The sequence below is a fragment of the Stegodyphus dumicola genome, chromosome 2 (assembly GCF_044657685.1).
Source record: "Stegodyphus dumicola isolate Sdum_Otavi_A_Nest chromosome 2, ASM4465768v1".
NCBI classification, from domain to species: domain Eukaryota; kingdom Metazoa; phylum Arthropoda; class Arachnida; order Araneae; family Eresidae; genus Stegodyphus; species Stegodyphus dumicola.
Window position 1 is genome coordinate 224,752,182 of NC_140769.1, and position 18,909 is coordinate 224,771,090.

Here is an 18,909-nt window from a genome sequence, read left to right on the forward strand (position 1 = left end):
TTTTTATATTTTTGTACTACTTTTAATCATTTCTATTTAGTTTTGTGGTTGTTCTTTTTTTTTTTTTTTTTATTTTTTTTTTTTTTGCATTTTTGTTTGCTTTGAGTACGTAATTTATGAAGCCCTTTACTTTGGTTCTGTATACTTCAACTGTGAACAATTTAGTCTTTTTCAAGTATAAAAAGCAAATTTCTTCCTTAATTCTAGTTTTATAATTTTTTCCTTTTCCTCTTTGATTTAAGTTCCTTTTGTTTATTAAGTTTGTTTTGACTGTTTTTATATTTTTGTACTACTTTTAATCATTTCTATTTAGTTTTGTGGTTGTTCTTTTTTTTTTTTTTTTTGCATTTTTGTTTGCTTTGAGTACGAATGCATGTAGGGGAAAGATCTGAGCATTTTAGACTCATTAGAAATTTCTTTTTAAAATTCTGTTTTAGTAATGAAAATCAATTTTAAATCTCAAATGGTTCAGAGGAACGAGACGTGTGTGTTCGAAATTCATTAATTAACTTGGTTTAAGGCTTCAAAACACATTTTGCTTGACAAGTTCTGTTTGAAGCGTTAAACAGAGAGATTAAAATTTTTTTTCGAGTCAATTTTTTTGCAGTCTGTTTTATTATGTCTCATAATCTGTAATTTTTAATTTTTGGAATTTTCTTTAACAATTTCGTTTTTTAAATGTTTCCTTCATTAACGTTTAATCGGTTTTGTAACATTCTCTCGGAGAAAACAGTAAACCTATATAACTTTTGGAACAACATTTTTATTTTATTTACATTCCGACTTTTACTTTTTTGATTTACTATCAATATATATATTTGACAAAATTTGATAGAAAATTTGAAACTCATGGTGCGAAATTTATAATACTATCTTTGATCAAGCAATTTCACGATTTACTTTTTAGCCATTCCAGCAATTTGATTTTTATCATCCCGTGACAAAATTACAAACCTAATGATGTGTGACCACTTTCTTGCCATGTAAGTAAATGGTTCTCGGGTATTTTGCCTACAGTCATTACTACTGATATGATATAAAATCGTATATAGTTAAGACGTTACACTGAAGTTTTACCTTTCTTTCCTAAAACCTCCGCCTTCTTACGATCATTTCATGGAAAGCATGTGCTATATAATAGACATTTGTTTGATTGTCACCAATTTTTGAAATTCTTTTGGATTTTAAGCTATATTGTGAAATATTAATTTAATTCATATTTTTATCTAGTAATAAAATAAAACTGAAATATGAGAATTTATTTTGTTTCAAAGGAAAAAGAAGCTGTCCGGGTGAAATGATTGCACTTATGGAAATTTTATTGTACTTCACCATACTGATGCAGAGTTTTGAAGTTTTACCAGCAGTTGGCAAAAAAGTGAAGGTTGGAACATTTCTGGGCCTCAGTTACCAACCCACGTATGCTGAGCTTCGTTTCATCCACAGAAAATAATTCTTCAGAATTTTTTTTTTTAAATCTTAAGATATATTTAAAAATATTGTCGAGTGTTTGCAGGTACTCCACAAAAACGGGATCGTCTAGTCTTCGCTGTGGATTAAATAAAATTAAGCTTATCAATAACTTATTGCAGTCTTTGTAATTTTTTAAATAATACAAACTAACTATAAAATACAATAAATAACTTTAAGTTGTTTAATTAATTTAGTTGAATGTTTGCGGCGTGCAGATTTTCCTACTTCAATTTTGCACTTTTATCATATAGTTTGTAACCTATGATATGTGGCTTGCAAACAATTACTATGCAATTATGTATTGTATACAGGCATGGTATAATGTTGCGTGCCTACGTGTTCGTAATAGACTAAATGCATACAGAACTGACGATAGGTTGATAAAATTTATTTTACCAAAAGAAACACTTCACAGTTCTGGAACTTTCCACAAAACTATTTGTACAGCTCTTCACAATATCACACAATACAGTCAGCAGTTACACTTCAAACTACTAAGAAAGTTAAACACATCACAATGCAAAGAGCATTTATAGAGCAAAGCTCACACGGAGATATCTCAATACTCCAAACTAAATAGCTCTTACTGAGAAACTGATGCTCTCTCAGTCTCTAAGCTGACAAAAACAGAGATTTTGACACCCCCGTATCTGTCAGATCAACGCGCCCGATGGAGTGTTAACAGTTTTCTCCTGGCCGCCGAGAGATGTCTATTACCTTCCACTTCTCGAAATTACTGGAAGGCATATGAAGGTTGGATACGGTTGCAGTTACATACAACGTCAATTTCAGTTATTCAGTTACAATACGCATTACAGTTATACAAGGATTGGACGAAATGTCGCCAAAGGGTGTCCAAGGCGATTTATTGCCAAATTTGGCGATAAACATTAGTTGCATAAACCATCGCCAGCTTAGCGAATTAGCCATGTACTCAGTGTTAAAGAGATTTGCTTCTGTATTCTTATTTTCACGGCAAAGCTTTCCTTCTTTAAATTTTCATGTTACATATACTATAATTTAACATATAATTACACTAAAATTACTTACATTTATAAAAAATCTTTAACAATATAAAAAGTAATGTTTTAACTTTAGTCGAAAGGAAATAAATTATACGTTTTCTTTTGTAAAAATAAAATTAACTCTCCGTTTTGTAGGTTATCCTTATGTGGTGATGATCATGCACATAGTACGCTCAACGCTATGAGCGAGAGTGTGTAAAAAACAAACACGCGCAATTCCGAGAATGCTCTAAAAGCCGTTGATTCGGATTTTTATGTTAGGTTTCAACGATTACCTCGTACAATTTGTCATGCGAAGGCATCATTTCGAGTGATCGCTGGGATTTATTTTCTTTTAAAAATTTACTTATAATTTTAGAACTGAAAAATGAATAAAAACCACGCTACATGTATTGAGCATAAGAAACTATTTGAACATTAAAACTAAATCTTACATAAAGGGAAATATTTGAATATGAAGAATAGATAATAAAGCTAGCCCAGATATATGGAATTGGTTCGAAACTGTTCGTGATTAATTAAGCTGTTCGTGTGTTAATAATCACAAAAAGAAGTTAGAGGTCTTCACAAGAGATTGTAGCTTTGCGGTAGATTCTTCTAACCGAACCCTCAACACACGAAAAATTAGATTCATCTATGCTGTGCAAAGCCCTGTCAAGATGGCTTACAAGATTTAAGTAACAGTATGGTATTCAAGAACCCACCATACAAAGAAAACGCCTCAGCGGTTTTGGTGAAGCCACTGTTAAATTCTGCATCGATTTTAAGGAATATTTTAAACAAGAAAATTTGCAACCTGATCAGAACTATAATGCAGGTGAGACAGACCTATAACAGAAGTGTTTGCGAACGAAAGGTCTTGCTTCGCGAAAAGAAAAATCCACTTCTGAATACAAATCATCTACAGAGTGCAATGCAGTCATGTGTTGTGAAAATGCATCAGGAACATATAAAACTTTGTTGATTAGCCTTGTTGAGAAACTCTAATTTTTGACTGCATTTGGTGTTTTAGATTTTTATGTAATTTAAAATTGTTTATGAAGTTGGAGTTGCCTTGCCGCGAAATGAGAACTGAATCGATTGAATTAGAAATATATCTCAAATGAAATTCGAGAAAATAATTTAAATGAAATGCAGCAGAAAGTGTGTATAATTTAATAAGCTGTACAAAGATGTCGTGTTGTGTTTACATCAGATATTTTTTAGAAATAAATTCACACAATACGCATGAAAATTAGTTTGCATGCAGTTTGAATTCATCCGTGCTTTTTAATTATCTGTGACCGTCTTTCCCGCATTAGCATGGATAGTCAAGAGTACACCATGACTCCTTTGTTTCACTTTATGTGGCAAAGACTGAAACAAAATCACGCGTTTAATATTTAAGGCTGCTATAAATAAACATTAATTTTATCGTTTTTATTTCAGTTAATAGTTCATTAATACGTTGAAATTGTACGAACCAATTCCTTCATTTAATTATGTTGACAAAAGTATATGTTGTACTTTTTTATGAAAATAAGAGATGTTTTATTTTTTTAAATTCTTAGTCTTCGATGAAATGAAATGTGATGAACGACAAGTAAAATTTCCTCATTTAGGTTGAAAAATATACCTTTGATTTACACTTCCTTCCCCGAAAAAATGTTATATTCGTACCAACTAGGCCACAATTCATATATACATTTCTTTATTTTAAATTACAAAACTGATTTTAAGAAAACCGTAAAGATTGTCAGAAGACTAAAACCCGCTCAATTCAATTCAAACAGCAGAGAAGGAAAAATAATTACTCAGTAGTACTCGGGCATATAATAAAAACATCAGTACCCAAATAAGGAAATCTATTTAATCGAATTGCACAACCAAATATCTTTATAAATTTATCTAAGACGCACCAAACTTTTATTATTCGTGATATAAGACTGTAGATAATTTTGTAAAGAAAATTATTTTATCACTTTTTGTTCATTAGTTATTTTATGAGATTTAAATAAAAGCTTATTTTATAAAAAAATTTCCTTACTTTGTTTTATTTTCGTCTTTTTAGTCTCAATGACACATTGTAAAGTATTCAATGAAAAATCATCTTTCAAGAATGAAAAAAGTCTTTTTTTTTACTTCCAACAATTGTATTACGTCAAATGATGGATAAAATTTGCCAAAAATCAGAAATTGCGTCAAAAATTTCATATACAGTTCATTTAAAATATTTTTTCTCACGCTATTCCACGGCACAAACAATAAAATTCTGAGAGTTTTAATTTGCTCGTTAAACGAAGATATGTACGAAAAATAATTTCAGTATTAAATTAACAAAAATTGGAAACTTTCAGATTTTATGTTACGTCCAAAGGGGCGTTTTTTTAATTTACACACACATACACGTTTCGAGAGCATTTGTGCTAATGTTTTTTTTTTTTTTTTGAGATAAAATATTTAAAAACAATATATCTTTAAAATTTCCGATTGATAGTCCCACGCGCTGGATAAAAATTAATTTTTTTCGTACAGTATCTGCGTTGCTCGCTTTGAAAGTCGTTGAGTTTGTTCATTAAAATTTCCTTAAAATTTTACAAAATGTAAAACAGACAGTAAAACAAATTTCAGATTTCAAATTTGGACTTCCAGGTTCCCATATTCGGGTGGAAGACTACGTTATTCAGAATTTGATGGCTCTAGGTACCGCTGTTTATTCAAAGTGCGAGAAACGTACATACATTCATGCAGATTCTTCATTATTTAATTTCTCTAAATATAATACACTGCTATAATATTTGGTAGTAACAATTTGAAAAGTGATATAGCCGTTTATAGTGATTTGACGCAAAATGCCGTTTAGAGACTATTAGCCCTTCTGAGCTAACGCCCATTTGAGCTAAAAAAAGGAAAATATAAATTGAATTTTTAAAAATAAGTCGCTGCACCACATTGTATTATCTTCCACAATGTTTGCGTGTGTAAATTTTGAGCTCGATTGCGTATCAGGAAATAATTAAAATCGTCGATGTTATGTATAAATTTAGTACACTTAGTTTTCATAACTTCAAAAATACGCTTTTGCCATTCATTAAACAATTAAAAATCTTGAATAATTCACCCTTAACCGACTTTCTATATCTAACAAAAATATACTGTACTTACATAAAAAGAATCTAGACACCGGTCTAAAAATTAATTTTGTTTCTTTGTGCTTTATACAATAAATTTTACAATTTTACTGAATAATAGTTCTCACTAAAAAGAATTTTTTTTTTTTTTTTTTTTTTTTTTGTGTGTGTGTGTGTGTGTGTGTGTGTGATTTGGCAAGATTTAGTGGATGGAGTTGGAATATCAAGGTGTGAAACGGTGGTTTGTTATGCCCAAGTTATCGATTAATGCCGTCTTTTAAATTTCAGGTTCTGTATTTTAAATTCCAATATTCAATTTCTGTATTTTATTTATGACAATGGAATTTTAACAATTTGGGCTACTGTTTACTTTTTCTCTTCTTAGAGCTTGATTCAAAGAAATTTTAGCGTCTGCCTTCACACATATTGAAGAGAGATCCTTTCGAAATGGCTGCAACGCAGTGCGAATGGGAATAATGATAAAAGTTGTACTTTAATTTCATAGTTTTCAAATCATCGTCATCAACAGCTGAAGAGCGTCAACCATGCTCTTGAAGTTTCAAATTCTCCACGACGAAAATTGGTATCACCGTTGAACTGTAGATTCATTAACACTTTTCTCACCCCATACTTCGTTGACATTTCGAGCCGTTTGTGCTGCACTGTGGCCTAGCTTGTACTCATAAAAGTAAATTTTCAGATTTCCCGTTTTGACATCTAAACAATAACACCTAGTAAATATTTGTTAAATAATTTTGGAACAAAATGATTATTATAGAAATATAGAGCGAAAACAGAGCTTCAAAATGATATATAAACCAATGTAATTCAAAATATTTTTGTTGCTAAAAATGTACAGGTAAGATAAACAATTGCAAAAACCTGCATTATTTTCGGGACAACCTTGATAGTTTTGAAGTTCAGAGCGTGAATTCAAACAATCACATCCTCATTTCTGAAGCTCGCGTGCGTTGAACTGAGTATTTTCTGTATATCGTCGGTAGAGCGCGTTGCCGACGGTATTAATTTGTGACAAGAGAGGTTATAGTGAGTTAAATTTAGAAGTTTGCTTTTATATTTTTTATCTTACACCCCACCCCCCTATATATATATATATATATATATATGTGATGTATCAGCTTTTGTCCGGAATAAATAGAATGCTGAAGAATCATAAATGTAGTCCTAGCTTAGATAATCAGACGATAAGTTTAAAAAAACAGGATCCATTTATTATATTTCAGGAGAAAATAGCAATTACAAAAATCTGATCTCCGGAGTAAATAAAAAAGAACTACTAATAATATTTTGTATGAAGGGTTTACTGCATCGTGACATTTAAGAAAAAGCCCCGATATTCCTTTTGCGAGTCTTTTTATAGCCTCTGGAGAGGCGGAGCTTCCAAAAAATGGCGTCAGCCAATCCAGTTCGCTTCAAATATCTCGAGAACATTCTATAACTGTACGTGTAGAAAAGGCGGGAAAAACAACTTGACTACGGGGCTGTGGATTTAATTCCACGTACTTTCAAATAAGAGAACATCGCCATTAAAAATGAAAAGAACATACAGTTAGAATTTTAAGTGTATTCTTGATTATGGAATTTTATTATTACATATATATTTAATTAAGGTTCTTTAATCCTCCGCAGATTTTAGTTTCAGGTAGACATACTTTCAAAACTTCTTGCGTTTTGGTATAGATTCAAGTAGTCATTTAATACCATTTTTCAAATTCTCTTGACTGAATTTTTAGTACGGTTAGATATTTTAGCATTTTTTGATGAAAATCTGTCTTAACTTGAATTGAAGAAAATTTGTCCTGGATTGATGTTAATTCTGAAGAAAACGTTTTGCTTTACGTATGAGAGAAACAGGGAGTTCCTCATCTTCAACGAACAAAAATATTCTGTCAGCAGCTATTTTTCTTGTTCTGTTGATAAGTAAAAACAACATGAATAATAATATAACTTTCTCTTTCGACACATAAGTTAAGGCTAAATTCAACCTTAGTTCGATATTTTTTTTTAAGAAAATAATTCTATGCTGTTTGCTTGAAACGTTAAATTTCAAATGGCATATACTCAAAATTGTTTCTTACAGAGAAAAAAACGATTAACTACCCAAATACACTAGAGGTAAAATTAGAAAAGCAAGAACAACCTGCAGAAAATGGAAACATAATTTTATTTTAACAAATAAATTTTTTTAACTTCAAATCAATTTAGAAATTTTGCATGTAGTAAGCGTTTACCAATAATAATATAATAATAATAATAATACAATATATATATATATAATGCATATGTAAAACATTATTTGACTCGTTTATTTAGTTTTGTTATTAATTAGGTATACATATGTCTTCTCCTCGATTCATTACTTCCCCTTGTGAGCAATTAAAATCTTGGGCAAATTCTGGTAAGCTGAATAGTGGTCCCATTACTCTGAAATAGAAGATATTGTATTACATTTAAAATATGTCTATTCAGAAAATAACTTTATTTTTTCCCACAAAATTGTTATTTTATTTTGATATTAGTTATATAACACAGTGCATATATTCAGCATCTGGGATACCTGTGCAACTTTTAATATATTACAAGGTATTTTCTCCCTCCTTTCGGCGTGCCTTCGGGGTGTAACTAAAAGACGCCCGATGCATAATCGGGAGCTCTGGAGTCCGAATCCTGGAGAGAGCATTACACATTTTTCATATCTCCCGCATATAAGAAACCTAATCTATGCTACTAAAATTTCTGCACGTCTGTCTGTTTGTAACATTCTGTCCTCCGGAACGTGGGGGAGGTTGAGTTTCGAGAGAGGTATCCCGGCTTTCAAAGATTCGTGGGAAGACATTTCTTTCATTTTAATCTTAGTAGACTTTAATCAAGTGAGATATTAATTAAAAACTCTGAAAACGTTTATTTTCGAACTCTGAGAGTTGCTTTTTTCGCCGAACTTCATTGCCGGTCGGCTTCTGCGTCGAAGTGTGTACGAGGTGAAATTTTAAAATTGCCATCCGTCTTTTCTAAACTGGTAGAGTAAAATTCTTTACGGAATTACGCGGCCCGTTTGTTATTGTTAATATATAGGTAATTGATTTCATTCATACTGAAATGTTTTTATAAATTTTCTATGCAGGTTTTACACAGAACTTATAAATTTTGCTTTGGCCGCAGCCCGCTCATCTGGTGGGCTTGCCCGCTAGTGACTCTATAATATTCATATCAGAAGCCTAATAATTTTTATCTAAATATTAAGATATGTGCGTCATCTCAGAAAAATTTCTTTTATTTGAAATAACATGACTTTTTATCTTACTAACCTAAACTTCTGTGGGTAGCGTGATCCAGTTGGATGTGGGTCGGTTGCACTCTCACACAGTATCTGAAATAAATCAATACAGTTTTGAATATTATATTTGTGAAAATACAAGCATAAGGTTAAAACCAACAGCGGGATTAAATATATTTCTTAAATACATCGCTAGCAGACTCATGGCTTTATTTACTTTACGAAATGAATCGAATGAGACAATTTTGCTCACACGCTTTTAGTTAAAAATGTATCGAATTTAAATTTGTATACTCAGCCTTAAGGAAACAAATTAGCAACTTAAAAAAATGCTTGATATACTTGTATTAGTCAAATTAATTTACATTTTCTCATACTATCAGATTAACTTGAGTTATGATTACATCAAATTCTTAGCAATCGCATAAAAATGTTTCTGAAAATTACTACTAATGTTAAATTTTGCTGAAAAATCTTCTAAACGAATTACCTTTTGACTAGAGGAGCATTCACTTCTAAATATTGGTTTCAAATAACCAAATGTGTCTGCTAACGACCGAATGGATAAAAACACTCAATGTCCAGGTTCGACCCTGTTTCGAACCCTAAGGAACATTTCGCCTGCGTCTGTGAAGAAATATAAGTAAGTTTTTTTTTTTAGAAAAACTTTCATGAACGCATCCCATCTGATGAACAGACAGTTCTTGATTTGTTTGATTTAATCAATTAACCAACATTCTCTTGGGCGACCTTATGTGCTTTATCATATCCAATTATACACAGCAAAATAATAATAATAATAATAATAATAATAATAATAATAATAATAATTTATAGAAAAGCTAAAATTTGAAATTGCATGTATAACAAATTTACCTTTTTACACCATAAATCTATTCTGAAGATGAAAAATGTCTTAAAACATATTATTTTAATCATTCTTAATGCCAGTTTTGCGTATTACTGAACAGTTTTAATTTTACTTTTTCTCCCACTAAAATAAGTTCATTTGCATTACAGTACGATTTGTTTTCTTTGTTTCAACTGACTAAGACCTTTTTAACAGAAGGCATGCCTACAAGGAGTATTTCTTAAGGAACACTGGTAGTATTTACTTTGTACTTGGATAAAATGTAGATACTTATACAGCAATTCCGTTTGCAAGATTTCGAACCCAGCCTGATTGCTAGTATTTTAGCCACATAACCACTGTAAGAAGGTTAAGCAAAAACTTACTAATTAACTAAGCTTACTAACATTCTTTGTAGAGATACATAAAAAATAATTCAATTCCGCGCTTATCTAAAATCGAAGGATAAAGATCATTATGCAAATATTAGCGGCACGGAATCGAATAGAACAACTTTTTGTGACTTCGGTAATTAAAATATTCATAACAAAAATCCAAAGCAACCCCCAACATAAAAAACAAAAAAAAAAAAACATAAAAACCGAAGTGTCATTTTCTATTTTTTACGTTTAGGTGTTACATAACTACCCAAGTTAAAAGCAGGTGAAATGGAAATTGCACTATTGAATAGCTGCGATTTTTAAAACTTATAAAAGAAGTCAACAAGTAAGAAATTCTCATTAAGTCTCAAAGACAACTCGATGATTTTACAAAAGGAAGGAAACTGACACGGACACAAAAGTAGTAATGGAGTTTTGGAATCACTTAAATTGTTGTCCCTGGGTGTTTCGTACAACTGCAAATTGCTTCAGGTGTATTAAAGAAGATCGCTCTCGCTTCTACGAATGACCAAGATCAGTGCTTAGTAGTAACAGCTGAACACAATTGATGCCACACCGCCAGACAACACCGCCAGTCTTTGTTGCAGCACAGGAATAAGGATATCCTTCCAAATGATGGCTCGAAGTTTCGTTTGTGATTAAATAAGAAAAATGTTTTTTTTGCTGCGTTATCTAGAAAGTATTAGAAAACACTGTTCTGATCAGTGGCGTAAATCTGGGGAGAGCAACCACCAGCATAATATCAAACTGCCGTTGCGCAATTTTTCTTATTTAAAATTTTGCCATTTAAAAACTAAATTGGATCTAAAAGTCATATATTTGCAATTATACTAGGCTGCTTAAGTACAATGCATGACATTTATTCAATTGCATTTGTATTATTATGTTATTAAAAATGAACGTTTACCAAAATAACAGTCAACAGTACAGAAATACATTATTTCGTCAGGTCAAAGAAGATATACTTAAAACAATTTTCCGATTTACACGAAACCATCGGGTAAATCGGAAAATAATATGTTGATTCATAAACATAAATTAATGTTTATTCTGCGGTTCTTTTTTTTCGGGGGGGGGAGAATGTTTTAAATCTTTTTATGTAGATATATACATATACACAGCAAACATAATCAGTTAAATGCCTCTCATTTGTACTACTTTAACTACCTATTTGGTATTTTAGTGTCAAAACCGATCTTTCCGCAGTACATATCGTAACTTGCAATGTTATTCAAAGTTTCAAATGTTTTAAATATTAGGAAAAATCTCTTTACTGTAGGCTGCTAAAGATAAACTATTTTGATGTAGATAAACAACTGTATTCTTCTGTAGGTAAACTATTTTGCTATTGAAGGAATTTTTTTTCCAATGCTGATATTTAACATCTAAAATACAAATATTTCAATTTCACAAGTCAGAAAAATACACATTTAAAAGTATCTCGAGTTTCTTGCATATTCAGACTAGAGAAGGAATTTATGCTTTTTGAGAATTAAAACATTAAAAACATTTAAAATTTCTTTACGTTTAATGAAACGTTCTTCAAAACAAGATCAAACTAGCGAAAGATTGATTAAAAATTGATATCTGAAAATGGAATTCGATGCCTTGAACTATAATATTAAAACGAAATGTTTGCTTGCTTACAAATCATAGAAGAGAAATTCCATATTCTTCATTTATTTGCTTCAGAAATGTGGCCAACTGTGAATAAATTGTACTGAAAATTTTTCCCAGATAGTCATTATTTCTAGAAGTTTTAAAATATCGTCATATAATTCAATTGTAGCTTTCCTGTAAGGTGCTCAAGGCTGTTGCCAACAACAAGCGTAATCTTGAACTCCTTGCCACGAGGAATTTCGTGGGCTTGATGTAATGTTATTGTCAGACAAGTGAGCATAAGTAACAACAACAATTGTTGCTTATACTATCGATTTCAACTGTAAAATCCTACTTAATGGTAACATACATGAAAACGCTTTTACAACTGAAAATAATTGCATAAAAGAATGACACTTCTCTATCACTTCCATCCACATGCATGTATTTAATGTGACATGTATCAGAAATTGCAGAACTGAGGAAATGAGAAACATAATGCACGTAGAGTGCTCAAGGAAATCTCTCTTTCATTTCATCTTGAACACCTTTGAAAATTTGGCACCATCATAATCTTGACCTCTCATTATTTCAAATCTAAGCCTATTGATGTCAAATTATCTATAAAGGCATTAACCAAATGTTCTCTGTGGGTCGCTATTACAGGTACAAATTGTAAAACATTCCCTATTGCAAAAGTGTTTCGTTACGTTCTTTCACATATCTCACACAAATAGATGCTTACAGTTGTGAAGAAATGCTTGTACTTTCATCACATATAATAAAAAAGCATTTGAATTCATCACCTCCTGCATCATCAACTGCATCTATTCGAATTTTGAGGAGCTGGGAAAAGTTTCCATTATTGTGATGAGATTAAATACTACCAGCATTAACATTCATTTGCCAAGAATTACGTGGCCTCTTAATGTAAAGCTATTTCCCTCTCAGATGATTACTGTCTGTATTATAAGAATAAGTTATCATTATCACTTTCGAAAGTTAACAGTTTCAATGTGTAATTATTATACTTATATAATTCCTTGAGTATCTTATATACATAGAAACGTTTTGTTCTGAACACTTTTAATCAATAACAGGAAGAACATCATTTAACAATTTAGTTTCAAATTTCTTGTCAGAATATCAAAGTATAGCTGATGAAACTGATTCTCAATGCATTTCATTTCATTTAATTTATTTTAACTTCCATATTACGATTGATATTCCAGAAACCGATAAGATTTACTTTTTGTTTCAAGAGCAGAATTATTATTTTGCAGGTACTCAGGCGTTTTTTGGAATAATCTTCGTGAACTTCTATTTCAGATGTCATTCACTGATGTAATCTCTAGCTGTTGACATACAGAAATACAGACTTACGTTCGCTGCGCGTATCCAGAACAATTGTTTAGACGTAAACTGGGCCAGTGCGAATGGTTTTAGCTGTTCCATTCCGTTCTCGTTTACCCACTCATTATAACCCTGTGAGGGAAAAAAAGAAACCAAAAATCAAATAATATACATAAATCTATCTTACAAATAAAAGCTAGAAAATGAATTTATCTATAATGACTAATAATCCCCCGAAAGCAGAATATAAATAACATTTTTGAGTGAATATTTCAGACGGCATGGTGGAGAGGTTCATTCGCATTATCCTTAGCAACCTCTCGCTGATGGTATCCATAAACCAACATAATTGCAACCAGAAGATACCTCTGTTCTTACTGACCTATCGCAATGTTGTCCATAGAGCCAGATTTAGTCTTGATAAAGCCCTAAGATATTTGAGATATGGTGCTCTTTATAAGTCTGTTATAATATATTTCAATTTTTTTTGGGGGAGGCCAAGAAAGTGAGGGTCCTAAGCTATAGCTTGTGTAACTTATACGTAAATCCGACTTTGGCTGTCTACGAGATTACCGGCTATTCCCCATCCCAGATCTCTTCGGTCGCGATCTACGTCTGCCTTGTGATTTGTTATTTGGTCGCCCTTCGGACGTGCCTCACGCATTTGTTCACAGTTGGTAAATGTTGAAAGTTAGTTACACTTTGTCTGTCCGACAGAATTAGTATTGTTACTTCGAGCAGAATTACTGGGGTTATGACCCAGCTAATATTCTGTAAGGTTCCTAAAAGGCACTGATCACTTTAAATGATTGATTTTTTTTAAATTATTTCAAATTTAAAAACCACAAATTGGGATTAATAAGGTTTTATGTTAACTTTTGCCTTTTAAGTTGTTCGTGCGTCCACAAGAATGAAGCCAGAGTGATTACTCTCCAGTACGTTAAGGTGGCTTTTAAAGTTGAGAAATTAAAGTAGTTATTGAATGAAGACAGCCGCACACCTTTCGTGGATACAGGCTCTCAAAAACCGAGATAATGATAAGAAAGCAGGTCATTCTTTTACAGCATCTGTTAAAACTAAAATGCGTTTCAGAAGCAGTATACATATTGGACTAGATCTACATTAATCGGGGATCCTTAACCTTTTCGCAACGGCGCACCTTTGTTTAAAACGCTCGTGCGGGACGGAAGAGAATCGAAGGCAGTCACCGTACAGGACGGAGGTTTTGCATCGTTAAGCCTAATTTTATAACAAAAATCAGAAAAACAAAAGTTTCGCTTCTAGCATCGTAATTTTTGGTATCATTTTAGATTATTACTTGAGCTCTTATATATGTTAAAATTAGCCCTTAAAACATTTAATTCTTTATTTTACATGGAAATATACTTAAAAAATTGCTTATCTTCCATAATACTTTTCGGAAGAGCTATTCAAATTATTCTAAAGTTTTAATTGATAAAATCCATCAATAAAGTTTAAAATTATTAAAAAGAACACAATAAAGACTATTTACAGTAAGAAGTAACAAAATTTAAAATGAAAACGAGCGTGGTAAATTTCGAAGCATAGAGAAGTATCACCTTGTAACTCTTAGAAAAAGTATCACTTTTTAACTCCTTAGAAAATGAATCAGTACTCTCATTTGCGTTAGTAAATGGTTCCCTAACCATACTAGGGTATTCTTCCTCTGATAAATAGCGCCTCCTTCCCGTCATAATAGACTGGAGGTGAGGCTTTCCTAAATAAAAAAAGAAGGAACGGAAATATATCTGAAGGCAATGCAAAACGTAAAAAAACTCCGCACAGTAACCTAAAAGACCGTACAAAGTAGAGGAAAAAAATAGAATAAAAAAGGAATTGGATATAAATCAGATACGAGAATGTTTTCATTAGCACGCAGCGATTTAAAGAGCCCTGCGTTTGTTTACATTACGATTTCCCCCCCTCCCCAGCCACAGCTGACAAGCAAAATACCAAAAACAGCCAGAATATAAACAATCTGAAGGTCAGAATACTAAAACTACGTTCAGTTTAAATGTAATGGACACATAGTGCCATCTAGTGGCTATTAAAAATTGTTTCAGCTTAAAATGCATATCTGCACTGCCCGTCCACTTGGCCAGTTCTCCAGGAGTGCACGGGTGAACCGCCCGGGCCTCACATGCGTCCGTACGAAATGCATATATGATTCGCCCGTCGCGAAGAGGTTAAGTCTTGAAAGCATTTTACAAATTAAAACTGAATGTAGAGGTTTACAAGGTGAGACAGCTATGAGTAATATTTACTAGTAAAGCAGTCACATATGCCGTCCTTCATCAGGGCCAAATACTAAAAATAATGTTTATTTCCTTGATGCCTTTTATCAACAGCTGCAAGCGATAGACAGATTTATAAGTACTCATAAAGAATAGAGTCCTCATACAGAGCAATGAGTGATTGATGAACAGTGATTAATTAACTGCAGATTTAAATGAGATCAAGCAGATAAAGTGGGGGAGGACGTATTTATTCATCGACGAAGTTTTTCGTTGAAGTATAACTCAAATAACTCGGCTTGCTTTGCCCTTTCCCTTCACAAGAGGATTAAATGAGTTTTGCCTTTGGAAATCCTTTTCTTAATTTGCATTCTTTTCTACAGCATCAACGTTATGACAAAAGCTGCTTTGTGATTTCCACTGAAGCTTTTTAAACAGAAAAATGTGATTCGGTTTCGTTACTTAAAAAAAGGAAGAAAATTGTTTTTTTATAATTGATGCTTTTATTCTAGGGTTCGGCAACTTTTGACCTGCTGCTCACCGAGTGACCTATTTTATAATTTCAAGTAACCTATCTACGAATCTACTAAATTATGAAAATAAAACAAAACATATAATAAAAGTAAAAAAAAATAAATAAAACTGTCTCACGAAAATTCTACAGATATGCTGTTTTTAAATATCTTTAGTCCAAATGCTCTCAAAACGTATATGTGTTTGTAATGAATACGCCTATTTGGGGTTTTTCATATCACCCCAAATAGCGTATTCATTAGAAACACATATACGTTTTGAGAGCATTTGGACTAAAGTTATTTAAAAACAGCATATCTGTAGAATTTTCGTGAGACAATTTCCTGGCGCGCTGGAGATAAAAATGTTTTATTCCCTACAGTTTTGCCACTGCTGGCTTTGAAATATTGAGTTTTTTAATGAAAAATTGATTAAAGTTTTACAAAAATGTGAAATTAAGTAAAAAAAAAATCGAAATTACAAATTTGGGTTCCCCATGTTCGAGTGGAGGACTGTTATTCAAAATTTGATGACACTAAGTACCATTGTTTTTTCACAATGCGAGAAACATACCTATGTTCATGTAAATCCTTCATTATTTAATCTTTCGAAGTATAATACAGGGCGATAATATTTGGTGGCAAAAATTTGAAAAGTGATACAGCCTTTTATTTTAAACATTCGATGCAAAATGCCATTTGGAGATTAATAGCCCCTCTGGGCTTAAAATAAGTATGAAACAAACACTTGAAAAACACATAAAAAGTAAACTGAATATAAATAATAACAATAACATTTTTGTTTGATTACAAAGTTGCAGCAACGAACATGCATTTTAATTTTTTAAAATAAAAATTGTAACATGATTTCAAGGAGAAATCGATAACTTTGGCAGCGTCGGCTCATAATCTGCCAACATTGGTGTCATTCTTTGAGTTTTGTCAGCGTACTCTTATTCGTAGCACTTGTTTAGTAGCATAAGAATAGTGACGCAATTATAATTGTGCGATGAAATAATTATCGTAATTTAAAACAAGTTATTACCATGGAGAAACAAAATGAAAAAGGAAAATTATTTCAAGACACGAAAAGAAATGTATGGATGTACTGAAAGCGGTGACAAATTAATATGTACTTTATGCACAGATATAATTACCGACAGAACTTTCAAGACTGAATGACACTTTTCTTTAAAACATAAAAACCTGAGTGGAATGCGAAACAAAGAATCATGTGAATGCACTGCTAACCGTGAATTAAATTTTGGAAATATAATAAATTGTTTAAGAGTTCTGTGACCAGCCACAATTACGTTACATCTGCCAGCTTTGTTGCAGCTCGTAGCATTGATATCAACGGAAAACGGTTTACAAACGGCGAATTTTCGAAAAATCCATTCATAAATTGTTTAGAACTTATTTAATGGCATCGAAAATTAAAAAAATAAATTATTAAGAGAATTAAAGAAATACCATTATTAGCTAGAGTCGCTTTGGAGATATCGCCCCAAGTATTGATGAGCAGGTCAAAAATTATTTGTTATCTAGTAGTATAATTAGCATTGATTAAAGTACCGATATAAATGCTATGGGCAGACTTCAATTGTTATTAGATACGTATGAGTAAATATTCGAGAGTAAATGAAGAACTTTGCAACCATGTTTCTACTATGTATGACATGACTAAAGTCATTGACATTTTTTATCAAGTACAAGAGTTTACTAATTTCAAAAATGGGAAAGTATTGGATTTAAAAAATAAAGCTCCAGCTATATGAGAAAAAACTGCTAGATTTATGAACTGACGTAAAATGAACCGGCAGCTCACTTTTATCGTTGTATAATACACGAAGAAAATTTATTTGAAAAGGCTACTTAAAGACCTAGTGCTAAGATCGTAAATATGATAGCAGTACGATAAGCATTAGTACGCAGGCGCTTCGAAGCCTTTTTGACCGAAATTGAATCGAGATCTGGAGGTTAGCTGTTACATTCAGAAATATGATGGTCAGGTTGAGGCAAAATTCTTAATAGTTTTGTAGAGAGTTGGGATGAGATACAAATATTTCTTTACGAAACAAGTGAACATGATCTCGGACTGAATGGTAAAGAATTATTTTTCAGATTTTTATTCTTATCAGACATAATGAATTATTATAATAATTTCAGCCGACGACTCCACGGAAATAACCCCACAGTTTTAAAAATGCACGAAGAATGGAAGAGGTTTTATTCGAAACTAATATCCCTTGAAACAGACATAAAATGAAAGAATAGCGTTCCTTTTCCTTGTTAAAAGGGCAGCATGAAAAGGAAAATATCGTTAATAGCAATTTTAATACTTTCGAAAGTTGGAGTTTGTGCACGAAATAAAATTTCATATGCCTGACTATAAGCTAGACTTGACTAATCGAAACGTGACAACTTCAGCATCAGAGAAGCCCTTAATACTGATGAGAAAAATGAAATTCATTGTGTCATGTTGTTTTTAATAACAATCAGAATTATAATTTTAAATTACATGTTTAAAGTTTTAAACAAAATTATATTCTCAGTAAAATTTATCTTATAATTCAATATAAAAGATTTTTAATATGAAAACACTACTGACCCGAAACGTCTTTTTAATATATACATTTTGACCCCCAACCAATTTGACCCCAAAGTTGCCGATGCCTGTTTTGTTTCATTCATCGGAGTAGTTTACCATTGTTTCTAATTGCGAACTTTATTCTTTTATTTAAAAATTTTATCCCTTTAAGCGCGATATTCCATTATCGTTATAACTTTCAATTCGCACTCTTAATTACAAATAGAGAAAGAAAACGTAAAACATTACTGAAGCAAACTGAATTAATAAAAGGTAACAACCAATATATGTAGAAAACATTTTAATGTTGTAATAATTCGGAAAACATTTCAGCCCCCATTCTCCGTAAAAAAACTCAATGCATATTCATTTTGTGTAATGTACAGTGATAAATGCATTTTTAGATTATTCCATACGTCTCGAAAGACGAAATCTAGAATAGCAGC

At 31.8% G+C, this 18,909-nt stretch overlaps 1 protein-coding gene across 4 annotated transcripts in view; it reads right to left on the reverse strand.

The window, feature by feature from the left end:
- Positions 1-7,774: 7,774 nt before the first annotated feature.
- The window catches only part of LOC118185084 (neprilysin-2-like), a 118,947-nt gene continuing 107,812 nt past the window's right edge, over positions 7,775-18,909 (reverse strand). For all 4 annotated transcript variants that reach the window (XM_085811818.1, XM_085811817.1, XM_085811816.1 and 1 more), the window contains 3 exons: positions 13,137-13,238; positions 8,935-8,996; positions 7,775-8,053 (listed from right to left, as the gene is read on the reverse strand). In XM_085811818.1, the coding sequence (XP_085667944.1) occupies positions 7,951-8,053; positions 8,935-8,996; positions 13,137-13,238 (267 nt within the window). In that variant the 3' untranslated portion in view covers positions 7,775-7,950. The remainder of the gene's footprint in view (positions 8,054-8,934; positions 8,997-13,136; positions 13,239-18,909) is intronic.